The 16,704-nt window shown below is 44.8% G+C and overlaps 1 protein-coding gene across 1 annotated transcript in view; it reads left to right on the top strand.

Moving 5' to 3' along the window:
* The window catches only part of SPOCK1 (SPARC (osteonectin), cwcv and kazal like domains proteoglycan 1), a 324,732-nt gene extending 316,665 nt beyond the window's left edge, over nt 1-8,067 (top strand). Inside the window, exons 10-11 of the mRNA XM_026101957.2 lie at nt 2,681-2,818; nt 3,874-8,067. Coding sequence (XP_025957742.1) covers nt 2,681-2,818; nt 3,874-4,064 — 329 coding nt within the window. The 3' untranslated portion in view covers nt 4,065-8,067. The remainder of the gene's footprint in view (nt 1-2,680; nt 2,819-3,873) is intronic.
* Nucleotides 8,068-16,704: the final 8,637 nt, after the last annotated feature.

Below are 16,704 nucleotides of genomic sequence, written 5' to 3'. Positions count from 1 at the left end.
CGTTCGTAAGCAAGTCATATTTATGCTCAAATGTGTGTTGTTACAGAGGAAGTCACTGTTTTCTCTATCTCATGGGTTTCATATGATTTTCAAAGCCCAAAGATGGAGAAGCCCAGCTCGTCATAGCTAGCTCTGGCTATCCCATGTTTATTATCCGCTCTGCTGTTATGTGCTGTGTGCCATAAATGTCATCTAGGTTGAAGCATAAGTGCTTTTTTCTAGTGCGTGGGAAAAATAATGACTCTATTGCAGGTAGTACAACATGCAAGCACTTCTGCCACATGGCACTGGGATCTGATCGCAATAGCAGGACTAAAATGACAACATAAAAGCAGCAAGAATAGTCCCTTACCACAAATAACTTCTAGTCAACTGTTAAAAAAAAAAAAAAGCATAAAACAGGCTAAGCTCAACAAATCAGTGTCTGGCATAGGTTGTTCCACAAGCTAGAAAATAACACAGAGAGGAACATTTTGGTTTACTCACTCACTTGAAAGTCTGCCTGCATAATGACACCTGTCTGTGAGATTTTAATCTGATTTCATTGCTAGTTATACAGAGGAAAACAATGTCTTTTCTGGTCACTGGGTTGCAAAATCATGCAGATGGAAAACAGAACGCACACATGACAAAAGCACTGCTTGTAGCAACAAGAAAGATTGAAGATAGATGAATATTTTCTGAGAAACTAGTCCTTAATTATTCTCTTTCCTTCTCTGTCCCTGACATATAGAGCACAGAATTTACATTCCGGACAGTACACATGGAGAAGATTTCTGTGAACTCGTATCCATTGATAAAAAATGAGGACTTTTGATATTTTCTTTTCTATATATTTTTCAAAACTCATGACAGTTGCAACAAAGTACTTCAAAGCCGTTGCCATTAGATATGTTGAATTTGGAGACTTTCAAACAGAGTCTAGCATCCCAGGGGACTGAATTAAAAAGTAAACAGCACTATTCATCTTTTCCTACCAGATTTATCTAGAGTACAATTAACTGCAGTGAGCGTACTTTTAGGACATACAACTGTGCAGCCTGATAATGCTTCTCCCACATCACTAAGATAATAAATTTCCCCTCCCATCACTATTTTCTTCTATATCAGCCCTGTGAATTCAACTGGTATAATAGCTAATACGGGACGCTGCAGGCTGGCTAGCACTTAATCCTATCCGGGTTTTACCTGTGTGCTTCGCAATCCTTAGCGTATAATTATTCTCCCTATGGTTTCTCACGAAGGGTGGTGTTATATATGTAAGGAAATGATGCAGAAAAGAGATATGGACCTGGATCTTTAAAGAAAGTATAGGTGTAGCAGTGCTGTTCCAGCTTATGTGGAATAATTAAACACTGCCTGGGACAGAGGGAGCTGGGGAAGCCTGATGCACCAGCCTGTGGCGTTCCAGTGGGGAATGATGACCAGCTCATAGCGCTTAGTGGAAAAGCTTAGTGGAAAAGCGACGGAAAGCACCAGCTATGCAATAAGCGTTGGAAAGGAAGCACAAACCCCTTTTTTCTTCCAAGCTCTGCAGATGTTCTCTGGTGCCAAACCAAACTGTGGCATGAAATATTCCCACTCCGCGGGGTGTTTGATTGCCCCCCTCCAGATGCCAGAGCTTGTAGCCAGCGCTTGTTTCTCATGCACGCAGGGACCGATTTGTCTGGGACTCGCAGCGTGAGTCATCGCTCTGTCCAGCGCTGGCTCCTAGAGATACTCCAGCCTCCCCAGATTGCCACCGGCACCTGATACCGCGGCGAGGACACGCTGTGCTCTCCACGCTGCGCTGGCTGGTGCATATCGTGACATTAGTGTGCACAGCTAAATATTTAAAGCTCCGGTGCTGCGTGTGCATGTGCGAGCTGGCACAAACCCCCCCCCTGCAGAAGGAACGGACCTTTTACTCACACCAAAGCGTGAATCCTTTCAAACCAGCGGAGCCGCACGTGGTTTTGTTGGCAGCGAGCTTGTCCCATATATTTTTTTTAAATCTATGGCTTTTACAGCCAGTGTGGAGCGTTTTAATACCCTGCATGAACCACAGTGAAGTGATGCGAAAAGGCCTGTTACAAAAAAGGGAAAGATTGCATTGCTCAAGGGAAAGAGAAAGGATGAGATGGTTTAAAATAGAGCAACTGCTCTCTGCCTGCCCTGTGACACCACTTGGGTTCACTCCTTGGCTGCTCCTGGGAGCTCCTGGGTTGCTGGTGACTCGGGCACAGCTGTGCTGAGTGACAGCAGCTGGACGGTGAGCATCAACCTGCAAAAACTGCAAAGCTGAGTACCTCCACATTGTTATTAGAACTATTTTTGGTAAATAGTGAAAATGAGTCTTTAGCAGCCACAAATGTAAAGTGGTCTGTAAAGCTGATCATTTACACAAAGCTTTCTGCAGATAGATATACACAGATTTCTGTTCTGATCTTCCAGACCTACATTAGTGGCATTTTAGCATTGGACGAGATCTGCAGCGGGATGAGGTTGGAAACTCAAGGATATATTTTTTATACATTGATATATAGAGAGAGAAATGTAGGGAGAGATATAGCTAGAGAGATACATAAATGATTGACTGACTTCCATTTTTATGTCTGTTATGTAAGTAATTTACTGCCCCGTGTACCTGCATGCTGCTGCGGAGGCATGGGTTCCTGATCACACCTTGTGTTTTATTCAGGTGCTTTCATCCCACGCTGCAACGAAGAAGGTTATTACAAAGCAACTCAGTGCCATGGCAGCACAGGGCAGTGCTGGTGCGTTGATAAGTACGGGAATGAGATAGCCGGCTCCAGAAAACAAGGGACGGTTAGTTGCGGTGAGTAATGATGTGCTTTCCTCAGATAGCAAAGGAATTAACACTGTTGTTAGCCCTGCCATTGCTGTAAGATCAAGCACGATAACGAAAAGTGACAACGGGGAAAACATAATTACCAGTGTTCAAAGTGCTCCTGCATTTTCCTATTCATAATACAAATGGGGTCTTGATACACACTGTTCCTTTGGACTGTGGCTGTGCGGCAGAATTAAATTGGCAATAACCACTGATAAGAAGATGGTTTTGCTACTGGCTTGGAAAATTTAGCAGTTGCTATTAAAATAAAGGATATGGGATTGTTATGCAGAGTTATTAAATATATTCTGTATATTCTGGAGTACGCATTTACAGGGCCTTCATAAATATTGTCTCTCCCGACAAGGAAGGCTTAACTGTGTAAAATTTTATAAACTAACAACGAAGCCTGATGAAAATGCTGACAATATGATATTATGTTCATATGTACAATCACCACCTAGTGCTTATACCTAAACAAACGAGATTCAAGTGGAATGGTATTCCTCCAGCGTGTTTTAGTGGTGGTTGTGGATGCAGCTCTTCTTATTCCAGAAAGAGTAGGAGAAGCCGAGGTCTAGAAGGTCAGAGGTGCCCAGAATTGCATCAAAGGTGTTAGGCTCAATAGGTGCATTTGCAGGAGTGTGCTTTAAGCACTCAAATAAAATCAATCTGTGGAATATTTTTAGCCTGGTCTACTTAGTCATGATAGGCTGAAAGTATTTGCGAATGGGCAATTATTTTGTGGGCTGCATGCATGTGAACAGAGTTGGTACTCTCCTAAAAAAAATCAGTTGAGTCTCTAGGAGGCAGGGGATGCATAGTTTCTTAGGCAATTCATTTTCTTATCGTGAAACAATATATATTTATCCCAGTTCAGGATGAAAATTGAAATTTGCAAGTTGTTTCATGAGCAGCTGGACCAATGAATTCAAAAAGTGCAAATGGCAGTAGCTTAAACTACCAGGGTAGTGATGAACGTTGACCAGAGGGGTTTGGTGTCACATGGGAGAATGACCATTCCCTCTTACCTGTTTCAGAAGAAGAGCAAGAAACCTCAGGGGATTTTGGCAGTGGTGGATCTGTTGTATTGTTGGATGATTTGGAAGAGGAACCTGAAGCAGCAAAAAAGGACAAAGAAGGGAAACTGAAGATTCATGTAAGAGCAGCGAATGAAGATGATGAAGATGAAGATGATGATAAGGATGATGAAATTGGTTATATATGGTAGTGCCCATCATTCTGAGGACTCACGTTTTGCACAATATTGCAAGTCACATCATATCTCTGCAATTGTATCTGAGAGTACCTGGCACAAATATTCCCTCTCTATTCAGTTTGGTTTTGTATAGTGTATTTAATTTTGAAGACAGCTTTTTTTTTTTTTCTTTCCAACCAGGACTGTTTGGAATACAGTTTTGTTCAGTTGGTTTGGGGGATTTTTGCTTTATCCACAGGGGCAATGAGTTTTGTTTCAAAAACATTTCATGTCTTAATCCTCTCCTGCACAGCTCATACCCTGCAAAGGAAGAATCACAGAAGGGGCTCAGCAAACTGGTGGGAGGCTTAGGAGCCCGTCCCATGTTATCAGCCTTAGAGAACTTGTATCATAATTGGTTACCTGGATCATATCAGAAGCAGTTATTTTTCTTTCATGAAGAAGGAAAAGCAGGTGCCTCATTTCATAGTCTGTATCTGTACCTATTAGTAAAAAGTCAGAAGTTTAAACCAGAAGGGAGCCCATTTACGGGCTTTTTTCCTTGCATTCCCTGAAAATGAGTCCAACAGGCTTAGTCCAGCCGTCCTGGCAGGCGGTGGCAAGACTCCTGCTAGGTGCCGGAGTTCAGGGCACGCCGCTGGCACTGCCTCGGTTTGTTAGGCGATAGCAGGCTTGATCTGGAGAGCTGCTGAGAGCCTGCAGCTGCCGTGGCTCCAGCCCCACAGCCAGGGAACAAAGTTCATCTGCCTTCCAATGTGTTTGCGGAAAGAGCGATTTGCAAACCTCTGACAGCATGGTCACCTCTAAACTAGCTGTTCCTCAGCTTGGGTCTCAACTCATTTGCACTGCGAGTTGCACTGACGTGGTGCAGAGCTGCCCCTGCTTCCCGACCCCCACCCCGGTGCACCCGCCCGGCCCTCATCCTTCCTTCAAAAGCCATGAAGATGTCGCTTCTTTATTTTAAACAGCTAATACTTATTTGGCCTGTTTAAAAAAGCAAGTCGAGGTGGTCATGTTTCAAAAGAATAATCCCCCTGCTCAGTACGACAAGTGCCACACTTCTAATACGTACCTGTAAAAGAGGAGAATAATATTAAAATGCAATTTGTGATTCCCTCAGCATCTCCTAACTCTAACGTATTCCTAACTCTATCACAGCACATTGACACTAAATTATTTGTAATGTCTTTTCCCCTTGCTGTTCTCTGATGCAGGAATGTACCATGGTGACCTTTTGTTATTTTTGCTGTTTTCAGTAACACGAAGAAGTGGGAAGAGCCAAGGAAAGGCCAATGGATGTACACAGGCATGTTTTGGGGGAGAGAGGGGTTGTTTGTTCGTTTTTACTACAGAAAAACTTTTAGGAACAAATTTACCCTCAAGCTAGAAAGATTACTTCCATTGATGTCCATGACTTACACCACAAACGTGTTTGATTGATCTGCTTTTGTAAAGGGAAAAAAGCCTTTCTGTGATAGGTGGTTAATAGGTAATTTTGGGGGTTGCTGAACTTGCACGTTCAGCGCAGGTGGGCAGCTCTGCTCCCTGCAGCTCTGGCTGTCTCCTGATTACGGGTTGGCATTTAATCCTTCGCCTTGAGCAGTCGGGTTGGGTAGATGTGGCCGAGCACACCCAGCAGCCCCGAGCAGCTAGATTCACCCATTTGACTTGATGTTAGGTGTGGCAGGAGAGGCCACGCTGACCGCTCTCGTTTGACTAAAGGCCCAAATGCATAAACTTTTCAGTACAGGCACTTGCATGAGGAAGAGCTCCCAGGCTGTAATGTGAAGGTTTCGGGAGCAGAAAGCAGGTGGGACCCCTCTTGCCAGTGCAGCAAAAGGAGCTCCTGTAGCTTTGGAGATTTTTCTGGTACCTGAACTCCACCATTGCCCTGGGAGGCAGATGTGAGTGTCGTAGCAGTGCCTGTGATTTGCCTGCGCTTTATTTTTGCAGAATGAAAAAAGTGCTTATTACACAGCAAACTCATCCGCGGGGAAAAGCTCTGCCTCTGGGTTACAGTGTTGGCTACGGAGGTGGAGGCGGCACGGAGCAAGAAGCAGGTGGCTCCCCTGGTCCACGGCAAGGGGGAGCAGGCAAATCCCATGTCGCTTGGAGGAGCCACTTTCCGGGGACCCCGGCGCAGGGGATGGTCCTTGCCCTGTCCGCAGTCAGGGCTGAGCCGCTCCGAGCTCTGCAGCCCGTCTCGCCCGCCGTGCCGGACCTGGGCCTCCAGGCACGACCAGAAAAGCAATGCAGAAAGGGAGATGTTGGTTCGGGTGCTACAAGTTGCAGGGGCTCAGTTGCTTTCTCCTCTTTCATTTCCTATTTGTCTGGATTAATAACCTGAAAACAACAACCAAGCCTGCGTAATTGTTAACGCAGCAGGACGTGTAAAATGGTGAGGAATTTGTTTTGTGTGCTGCTTTGCACCCTGTGCACACCCAAAAAGCTGCCCTCACAGCCACTTGTGAAAGGCTGGCCATCCGCCCTGCTTCAGATCAAATCCCTTTGGTTTCCCTCCAGCTTCTGAAAAGCTTTTTAAAAATCACTGTGAGCTACGCGGCGCACACACCCTCTTCCTGCTTGCTTTTCATAGAAAATTATGCTGACTTGCAAAAGGAACAGGCACAACCAGCATTTCAGTTTCCCGAAACACGACATTTCTGGGGGGGAACATGTCGAGCAGCACCAGTGGCTTGCTTCTCGCTGTCGTGGCTAGTTTCATTCTGGCATTTTATTAATTAAAACCTCAGTCTCTAGGTCTATCACTGTGGTCCAGGGCAGGATACAGCCCTGCGTGTGCGCACACACACACACATGCACGCACACCCAAAACCACAGCTTGACAAGCTCAGCTAGGTTCAACTCCATCAGTGGTTAAAGAGACAAGAAACGAGTCGGTCTGCCTGGATGCAGAGCTCCTCCAGCTCAATCCCCCTCCATTGCTCACGCTTCTGCTGGGAGCTTTGTAAAGCATTTAATTTGCTTTCTGCTTAATTTAATGCCTTTTTTCTTTTTTTTTGCAAAAACAGGACTTCCCACCCACATCAAATCACTGACCTGCCAAACATTTTCTCATTGTGTAAAAATGGAAACAGAGCTGTCCCATTCTTTTAGAGACACAAACCAATTTTTAATGGCATTTTCTTTTCATATGAGAGACTATGAAATACTGTTAGGCATTGCTTTATGTTTCAAGGTGTCCTTTTAACTGCTGTGGTTAAATCAAAATCTCCTTGAGTTCAGATTTCAGCACAGTTGGGTTTTTGGGGTCATTAATGGCCTTCGCTGTGAATACAAAGAATACTTCTTTTCTTTGCCTTTTTTTAAGCTATTCTGGACCATTATTTTAAGCCATTTGAAGTGTTTATTTAATATTTATTCTACAGTTTATATTGAAAATGTAAAGTTTATATTTAAAACTACACTGTTTGTTAGTGAATGCTTCTCTCTGCCTCGCCAGCCTAGTCTGTAGTCTCAGTGTACATTTCTGGCATGGGAATATTTTGATATTAGAGGTTTTGTAGCATTTTTCCCCTCCAGCAGCCAATGACATAGCTCTAAGGTCACCACTTGATACGGACCACCGGATCACGCAAGCTTCGCTCCCCACGTTTGTTGGCTTTTATTGCAGTCCCTTCTGTACGCCACCCGAGTTCCTTGAAGACACAGACCGCTTTGTACAGTTACTATACATCCAAAAAAGTCCTTTCTACAGTAGGTGGGTTTTGGTCTTTTTATACTTTTCTCAATGCTGTTGATGTTCAGTCCTGTTAAATGTGTAGAGCTGTACGGAGAGATCCAGATATTCCGTGTTTCAGTTTGATGTCCCTACTGTAGCTGGATGTAGACTATCATAGTGAGTAGACCTGCATAGTAAATTCTGAATGCTTTTTCCATAAGGAGTTAACTGGAATGTGAACATTTTGCTATCTTCGGTTAACTGTAAAGGCTTAATTGTAGTCTGAAATAGTTGCATTTTTGTCTGTCTCAATAAATTTTAATTTGTCTGCGACTCCCGCCTGCCTGTCTTGAAATTTATTAAACTTTGGGGATCAAAAATACTGCAGGACCTTGAATCAGCACTTCAGCCCCGCACGGAACTGGATGGCCTTTTCCAGGGCAGGGTTATACCTCTAGCTCTGTTCAGTGTCAGCTCTCAGCTGTGAAGTTGATGGACGGGCAGTAGAAAATCGTGCTTTAAAAGCAGAAATGAAACCTAACTAAAAGCAATGACTGAAAAAATCAGAACTTTTCAAATCACAAAAAAAAGAACAATTTTATAAGGAAACTAGCTGAAGCAGGGGGAGGAAGCTTTCAGTCTTACTTCCTCCCCAGTTTGCAAATCGTGATGGTTTTCCTTAGTACTGCCTCTCCTGAAGTTATCCAGGGCAATTCTATAAATACACTCTCATTAACATTATCTACACTATAAATAGAGACAAAATTAAATTAAATACAAGTGAGGGGGAAAGCCATTGTCCCTTATAAATATCTAGTTTTGTGTCTCTGCCTGAGTGATTAAATTGTAGCCTATCAATCATCTTCAATATTATTAATGGACTTTAAACAACCAACTTTATTCCAGTGCTAGTTGCTGAGTTAAAAGCATCCTTCGTTCACCTTTCCTCCATACATCCAAATATTTTGGGCAATATTAAAGTACCACATGAAAGTGTTCAACTTATTTTCAAAGATCTGTACAATTATCATCTGTTGAGGTAAGAGGCTTATAACTTGTCTGTCTTTATGCCGCTGGCTGAGCGGGACCAGATGAAGCCACCCAGGGATCAGTCTCCTTGTCCACCACAGGTTTTTTTTCCAGACCCAAAAAATCCAAGAAGACGTTTTCATTGCCAGGTTGGATATGATGGTGGAATAGAAAGGGCAAATCCATGCTCTCATGAAGAGGCAAGGCCGCTGAGACCACTTTATAGCTCCAGGCTTAGAGCGGTCACGGAGGCTTGTGACATTATTATCATCATTATAATTTGTGCATTATTATTATTATTATTATTATTATTATTATTATTATTATCAGGTCAACCATCCACTGTGCAGGCATTATTTTGGGCAGAAGCTGAGTGCTTACCGCCACCAGCTTGATCCGGGACAAGAAGCCACCACGCAGCGAGCATGAGGCTGAGCTGCCAAGACACATGGAAAAATGTCTTGTCTAGGGTCGAAAGCTGTCCAGAACCTGCCGTAAACTTATGTTAAATTTATCACATTCATTAGTCTGTTTCAATTATTGGCAACACACATCATTCCTTGCAGCATGGCGCCTTACCTGACATCAAGGACAAATGACCTTTCCCTTTGCTGAACCCTTCAAAACGGTTTGAAGCATCTGAGCTTTCATATTTAACTGCCTCGGCTGCACCAGATGTCAGCCGCTGTGTCACGGCAGGCTGCAAGGCGAGCAAACCACCAAACAAAATCCTGGCATTAAGAGTGCATGAGCTGCTAATGAGATTTTATTTGTGGGGAAGGGTTAAGGATTGGCTTTTTTTTTTTTTTAATCCCTTCTAGAGTCAAAATTGCAGGCAGCTTGCAAGCTTGGTTTTGTGTCACACATGCTTCATTCATACATAGCCACACACACACACATACATGTTTTTATGTATTTTTATGTACATATTTATATATATATATTTATACATATTTTTACTGTTAAGGTCATCTGCCCTGAGAAGTGTCGGTCAAGGCCAAAATGTAACCCGGTATTTTGGAGGAGCCGGGAGTGCTCGGTCCACAATACGCTTTGGGAATGAAGCCCTTAAACCCTCTCTGTGCTTGAAGGAGCTGCTGTACAGAAAAATAAGTGGCTTTAGATGCTCCTGGTTTTGGCAGTTTTGGCACTTCTGGAATTAAAGGGTGAGGCGAGGGAGGCTAGAGCAAGTCGGCCGTGCCACCAGACTTCCCCAGCGCTGAAACGCTCTAATGTGTGCATTAAAGGGCTGGGAAACCACCCTCCCAGATGTGGCTGTGCAAAAAAAAACCCCTCCTGACACTGGATTTAGGAAGAAATACGGTGCTTGGCAGCTCCTGGGTTCAAGCATCAACTTCTTTAGGCAATCGCTACAAATTCCTGTAATTCCCTGTTAAAGAGTTGGGCAGACAAAGTATGTAAAGAAAACTTAAAATGTGGTTTCCGTGCCAGGTAATAACTGCCTTTTCTCACCTATAGTTACTCAAAAAAAAAATCATTGCTGGATCATGGCTCTACTTCCATTCCCCGCCAATACATTTGCAATCTGGCCCCAAACATTGGGAAAGTGAACCCAGAGCCTAATGTTAGAAGAAAGGTCCAGAAGCAGGTGGGTTTTATGCTTTGGAAACATATTACCTAAGCTGAAATTGTGCGTCCTGTTCCACAGAGCCCTGCAGGTTTTGATACTGATCTTTCTATACCAAATATCACAAATTCAGCTGCCACAAATACAGTCGAGTGACAGGAACATACAGCTACAGATTCACTCCGTCACAGATGACATATGATCATCAGAACTGGCAAGGAATTGACCTAAATAAGTACTAGCCTAAAGTAAAACTAAATAACCGAGTCTGTAACAAGATGTAGGGTTTCGCAGATGAATGCAGGCTATTGAAACACACGGAGTTACTGGGGGCTGTTAGAGCAGATCAATAGTCCGGGAGCAAGCAGAAGCGCAGCAGTTGGGCCAGCTGGCTGTAGCGTTAGAGAGTAACGTCAGGATATTTGGTTAATCCACCCAAAAGAACATCTATGGCCTCTCAGAGTAAGGCTGAGGGTCCCTTCCGATCTCAAGGCAAGTTTTCGTCCTGACTTGAAATCCTTCTCTCCCAGTTCTTCACTGCTTCCCCCCTCCTCTGCCCTTCTCTTTCTTTTGTCCCCAAGCCTGGGAGTTAATTAAGTTTTAACAACGAGTTGTATCACTTCTGAACAGGATATCTGATTGCTCATCTATTTTACATAATTGATTAATTAATAACCTTGCTAATTGAGTATGATGAAATCCTCTGTTAAAACTGGAGCAAGGCTATGTCCCAACCCAGTCCTTGTGGGGTTATGTTAAAATCAAGCCGTTTTGCTGGGTCCTGGACACACTGTTATCATCCCGGGGCACGATTCAGAGGGTGAACCTTGTTTTCACCCGCAGCCCCTAAATTTCAAGAAGTTTCCCCCCCTCTCCCCAACAGCCAAGTCCTCATGGTGTTTGCAGCCTCGGGCACATGGGGTGCGAGGGATTCCCACCTCGGCTCTCGAGGGTGCTCGCTGGACCAGCCTTGGCCAAAACCAGGCAGCACCTTCCCAAGGGGCAGGCAGCAAAACACGCGGCATTTCCCATCTAATCCCCCTGCTAAGGGAATGTACCCCCAGTGCCAACCCACCGCGAGTCCACAAAACGCTGCAGAATTTATTCCACTCATTTTGGATTTAGACACTGGAAACGAAGGGATGGATTAAAATCCCAGGCAGTGGACAAATAGCTGTCCTGATACGTGTTTTTGCAGGAGCAGCTGGGGACAGTGACCATTTATTCCTGAATATCTCATGGTGTCCTGAGGCATCCAGGAGGAAAGGGAGAGCAGAGCAACCCAGGAGACTGGAGTGAGACACCAAAAGCCCCTGCTGAACGGCTAAATTAGGGAAGATAAGCACCATCCTTGCTTTTATCTACAGCAGGATGTGAAATGCTGTTGGCATTTCTCCTGCGAGCATCATTGGTATGCTGGGGCGAAGGTAGGGAGTGGGTTGGTAACACGTTTTACAGTGTAAATGAAGGTTTTGAGTAATGAATTTAAGGGCTAATCCATCGTACCTGCCATTTCAAAGAGCCTCCTCTCGTCTCGCTTTCCTCCCTAAGCCTTTTCCAGCTTTGCCAACACAAGTCCTCCCTGAAGAGAGATCACATTTCAGGCCTGAAATGGTCTGATTATTTACAGTTTGTCAAACAGAAATTCATATTTATTGTTTGTGGTTCTTATTGACACGTGTTCATTATTTTCCTATTTTCGTCATTTATCCCGCAGGTTCCCCCCCCTCCCCCAGCTTTTTCAATTATTTCACACAGTCATAGTTTATCAATTATATTGCCAGGACACATTTAGAGCACATGATTTGTCTCTAATACATGATTTTTTTGACAGCATGATTTGTTTCCACGTTGACAGCAGTGCTAGGGCAAAGCATGAAAAGTTGTGAAGCTTTTTGCTCTGGAGGCTTGTGCTGCGGCTGCACGTCCCACACCCCATATCCGTGTCGCCAGCCCGGGGTGGGGAGACGCAGCCCTCCTGCAAAGCCACCTGCAAAGCCACCTTTGCTGCGGGACTCTGGGACCTGCATTTCTTCCCTTGCTGGTGCCCATGAAAGTCATTGCATGGCTTTAGCCCATCCACCACTTCATGAATGTCTGCAAAACAGCAGAATGTGGGAGGAGGGCGGGATGAGTGTGCACATCAATCGTTGTTGCCTCTTCATCATGCTCAGGAGCTGTGGGGAGCGGGACCGGCCAGGCTGCTCTTTGTTCATCTATCACGGTCTCTTGGGCTCCAGCATCCCCCTAGGACTCCCACCCCACATGCAACCCTACGGGTGCCAGATGCAGCCCCAAGCTGTGGCTGAGCTCTCCAACTTCTCAGTTTGAGTCACATCCCACCACCAAAGCAAGGACAGAAGAAACAGGACACATTTTTCCCAAGCCCGTTTTGGGTCAGACACTCACCTTCCAAGAAGTGCGGCACATGAGCAAGGGAGAACGTGGGCTGCTGGGACACCTGCAGCGTTGTGCTGGCTCAGGAGGACCTCTGGGCCAAAGAAAAGCATCTCGCCTCACATCCCAAAGCCGGATACCCACCAGGGATTCAACACTGGTCTCCCTGCTGCTGCCGCTTCCTACGTCGTTCCTGCCACTGAACCCGCACGGCCTCGAACCCACCTGATGCTCAGAGCTATTCCACCCAGCGAGGCTGCAAAGGAGGGTTTTCCTTAACCAGGGCTATGCAACTCTGTCTCTGCGCACGGCTGCAAGCAAAAGCCCCCGTTACCTGGGCCGTGCCCTGGTCGTAACAGGAGATGGGGCACTTAGCTCCGGAGCAACCTTAAAAATTGCTGGTTAGAAGCTCAGGGAAGGGGTCACGTCCAGGTGGGTGAGGCAATAAATCTTCATTGAACCGGTTGTTATGTCCAGGAAAGTTCAAGGCCACCAAATGAGCTTGGTGCCCTCAGAGAAGGTGCTAAAACTGTGTTTTTTCCTAAATGCTGCATTTGTGGCTTGAAGAACCTCATGGCAGTTCATTTCTAGGAGTTAAAAATGTCTTTGGAAAACTATAAATAAATAAATATTTGGAGGAAGCTAAGAGATAATAAGAATGCATTTCTTAAAGTATTTAGGTACAGAAATCAGAACTTTTCTGACACTGAACTCTACAAACGACTTTGATAGGGCTCTAAATTTGGAGTCTGGTATATGAAATTGGGAGCTGGAAGCAAATTTGGTATGATTTTATATGCATCTGTATAACAAACATCATAATCGCTTTTCAGAGCAATAGCTGTGTATGTCTTAGAGATGAGGCTTCCTATAACAAAACTGAATATAATATATATAAAAAATTACCATATTATAAATGGGAAATCAGCTATGAAGTTTATTTTCTTTGAGCCCATTAAAAAAGGTCGTTCAGGTTTAAAATAAAACAATGTGTTGACTCCTTGGCCAGGGCTGTAAATCAGTGCAGCTCCACTAGAAGCACATAACTAAAGGCAATGCACACCATGGAGGACCTGACTGGTAATTTTTGCATCAGAAGGAATCACAGGAGCTTCACTGTCTTCCAGTAGCTTTTATCCCTTTTAACCTTTAGCCCTTTTATATTAAAACCAGTATTTCTGAACAGTAACCATATCATGTAGGGGATGCTGACCCTTCCTGCCGGAGTGGCTGTTGGGTTTGGGGATGTTTTTGGGACACAGCGGCAGTGAGCCCCATCCTGGGGCATCACCAGGGCGTGCTCCAGCCAGCTCGAAACCCTGGCATCCACCATGGGAGAGCAGGGAAAGTGCAAACCGGGAGGCAAAATCTTATAGTTCATTGCACTGAGTGTTTTCACTTGCAAACTGCAGCTTTTATTCATCCTGAAAGTCATCAAGCTCCCACATAAGTCAGTGGGAATCTTTCAGCTGACATTAATAGGAGTCGATTCACACCCACTAAAAAAGAGGTCCTGGAGCAACAGAAATTTCCGGGAGGATATTTTGGGCAAATGCTTGTCCCTGTTTTGCTGCCAATGTCATTTCAAAAGGCTTCATTCCCTATGGAAGTGTTCCTGCTGCAAACATAGCACTGCACTTCTTCCTCAGCTTTGCAGATGATGTATTTCCTTTTTAGCAATGGGTTATTGGGGGGTTTTTCCACAGCTATTTCCTCCCCAACTTTCTGCACAGCATAGTCCTATTTTTCACCTTCAGCCCAACTTTGTAATCCATGGCTGATTTCAAATCAGCCATTCAATGTGCTAATGAATGGATTAACTTTCTGCTTTCTGAAGAATAGTAGGAAAAACTGTTTCTGAATTATCAAAAAATAATTGGAATTAAAATTGTAAATGGTTTCTGCAAGGGACATTTTTGTAATTAGTTGCATCCATGTGATAGAAGCTATTATAAATAACAAAAAAAAAAATGTGTTTACCTAATCACTGGGAAAGTGCACATTAGCTCTCTAATTAGAAGTCCCTTAAGGCTCTACTACAAACTTTGGACATAAAATGATTTGTTTCATGCTTCCCATAGCAGGCAAAGAAAACCTTCATGAGCTCCATTGGTGCATGCTCATGACTGCGAAGCGTGCTGCAAATTTAATTGCCAAATTCAAGTTTATTTAGCTCAGTGCATTGCTGCTCCCGCCCAGGCCCACGCAGATCCTGCAGACCCAGCGGTCCAAAGCAGCACCGTCCTGCCTTGGACAAAGAATGACGTTATTACGGGTGGAAAAGGGCTTTCTTTGCGGTTTTTGACTGCAGAGACCCATCCCTGATGCATCCCCTGGAGCCCTTTGAGCCCACATCCCCCAGCGGGTTGGGGCATCCCGGCTTCCCCCAGAAACCAGGGAGCTGCCGGTACTTAGAGCCGCGATAACCGTCAGGTCCCCATGGCAAGGCTGCGTTGTCAACAGGAGCATCACGGCACCCACAAAACTCAAGTTTAAATTGCAGCTATTCAAAAAAAACCCTAAAAAAACAAAAAAAACACCAAATTGCTGCAGTGCCTCACTCATCTCCAGCCTTCATCAGAGCATCCCAAAGGGCCAAGTCCCACCAACCCAAGGGCGAGCTGCATGTCCCCGGCAGCAGCACCGAATAAGCGGGACGCAAAGCCACTGCAGCCGTGGCGAGGCAGCAACCCCGCTCCCCCGGCACTGCATCGCCGCCAAGGCCGTTTTCCCAGAGACGCCTGCAGTGTTTAACACGACAACGTCACCATCTGATGGTTAAGTGACATTAGGGCTTTTTTTTTTTTTTTTTTTTTAATACGTTTGACCTATTTTGGGTAAAGCGAACAAAGCTGTAGCACTGTCACACTAAATAGCTGCTTAAGCCTGCTATGTTAAACTGACCAAAAATGAAGACTTTATTACGGTTGCGATGACAAACACATAGTGGGAGATGGGGTTTTTTTGTTTGTTTCTTTTTGTTGTTGTTGTTCTTTTTTTTTTAGGATCCCATTTGTATGGTGAAAAATCCCCTTAAATGACCAAAACCAGGAACCGCTGTTTAACAACTGATAGCACCCGGCAGAGTCTGGCTGGCAAAGCGGTGGGAGCCGGCGCTCCTGCTCCGCACAGCTGGATCGCCATCCCGCCGGTCCCAAAGCTCAAATGTCCCTTAAGCATTCCCATTTTCTGCATGCCACCGTTGGACGCACGGCCAAGAAGGGTAACGAGGATTACGGCGGCGCTGCCGGCGCGACGGCCCCTTGCTAGCCGTGAGATGCCGCGGCCAAGCCATCAAGCTGCAACGTAAAAATTGCTGCTTACACCTGAATTTTTTTTAATTTTTATTTTTTCTGTGGCTCTTTGGTTTCTTTGGAAACGGGCACCTTGGTGTGCCTCATCGGTGTGAATGATAAGTGCGTATTTTTGTGCTGGTTTAATAATCCTTCCGGCTGTTGCTAGCAGGGATGCATTAGGTACCAGCGTCTGCATGTGTCAGGCTCTTCGTGTCGCATAGAAAATGTTCTCGGTGCTTTGCAGGCTGTCCAGGGCGAGAAAGAGGTGCCCCAAACTGCTGCTGAGCTAAACAAGCTCCTCAGCCCGCTGCCTCGACGTCGGAGGCAAATACCACGAAATCGATTTCTGCACCCAGTTTACTCCCCATGACATCTGCGCCCATTTTTAAGACTAATAGGTCATTTTCGCCCTCAACCGTTATCAGGTCGCTTCAGGTCATGGGATCATAAAGTCAAGCTTGGTTTTGACCCTGCACCCCATCAGCTAGAAATAGCAAGTTAAAAAAAAAACAAAAAAACCTTTTTTCTCCCTCAGAAGAGAAGCCATGCACATGCACACATACACATATAAGTGTGTGTGTATATGCATGTATATATACGTCCAGTTTTGCATATGTGTGTGTGTGTGTATATATATATATATATATATGTACACACACA

The sequence above is a fragment of the Dromaius novaehollandiae genome, chromosome 15, assembly GCF_036370855.1.
Source record: "Dromaius novaehollandiae isolate bDroNov1 chromosome 15, bDroNov1.hap1, whole genome shotgun sequence".
NCBI lineage: Eukaryota > Metazoa > Chordata > Aves > Casuariiformes > Dromaiidae > Dromaius > Dromaius novaehollandiae.
Note: the sequence above shows the minus strand (reverse complement) of the source record. Positions and strands in the feature narration are given on the sequence as shown.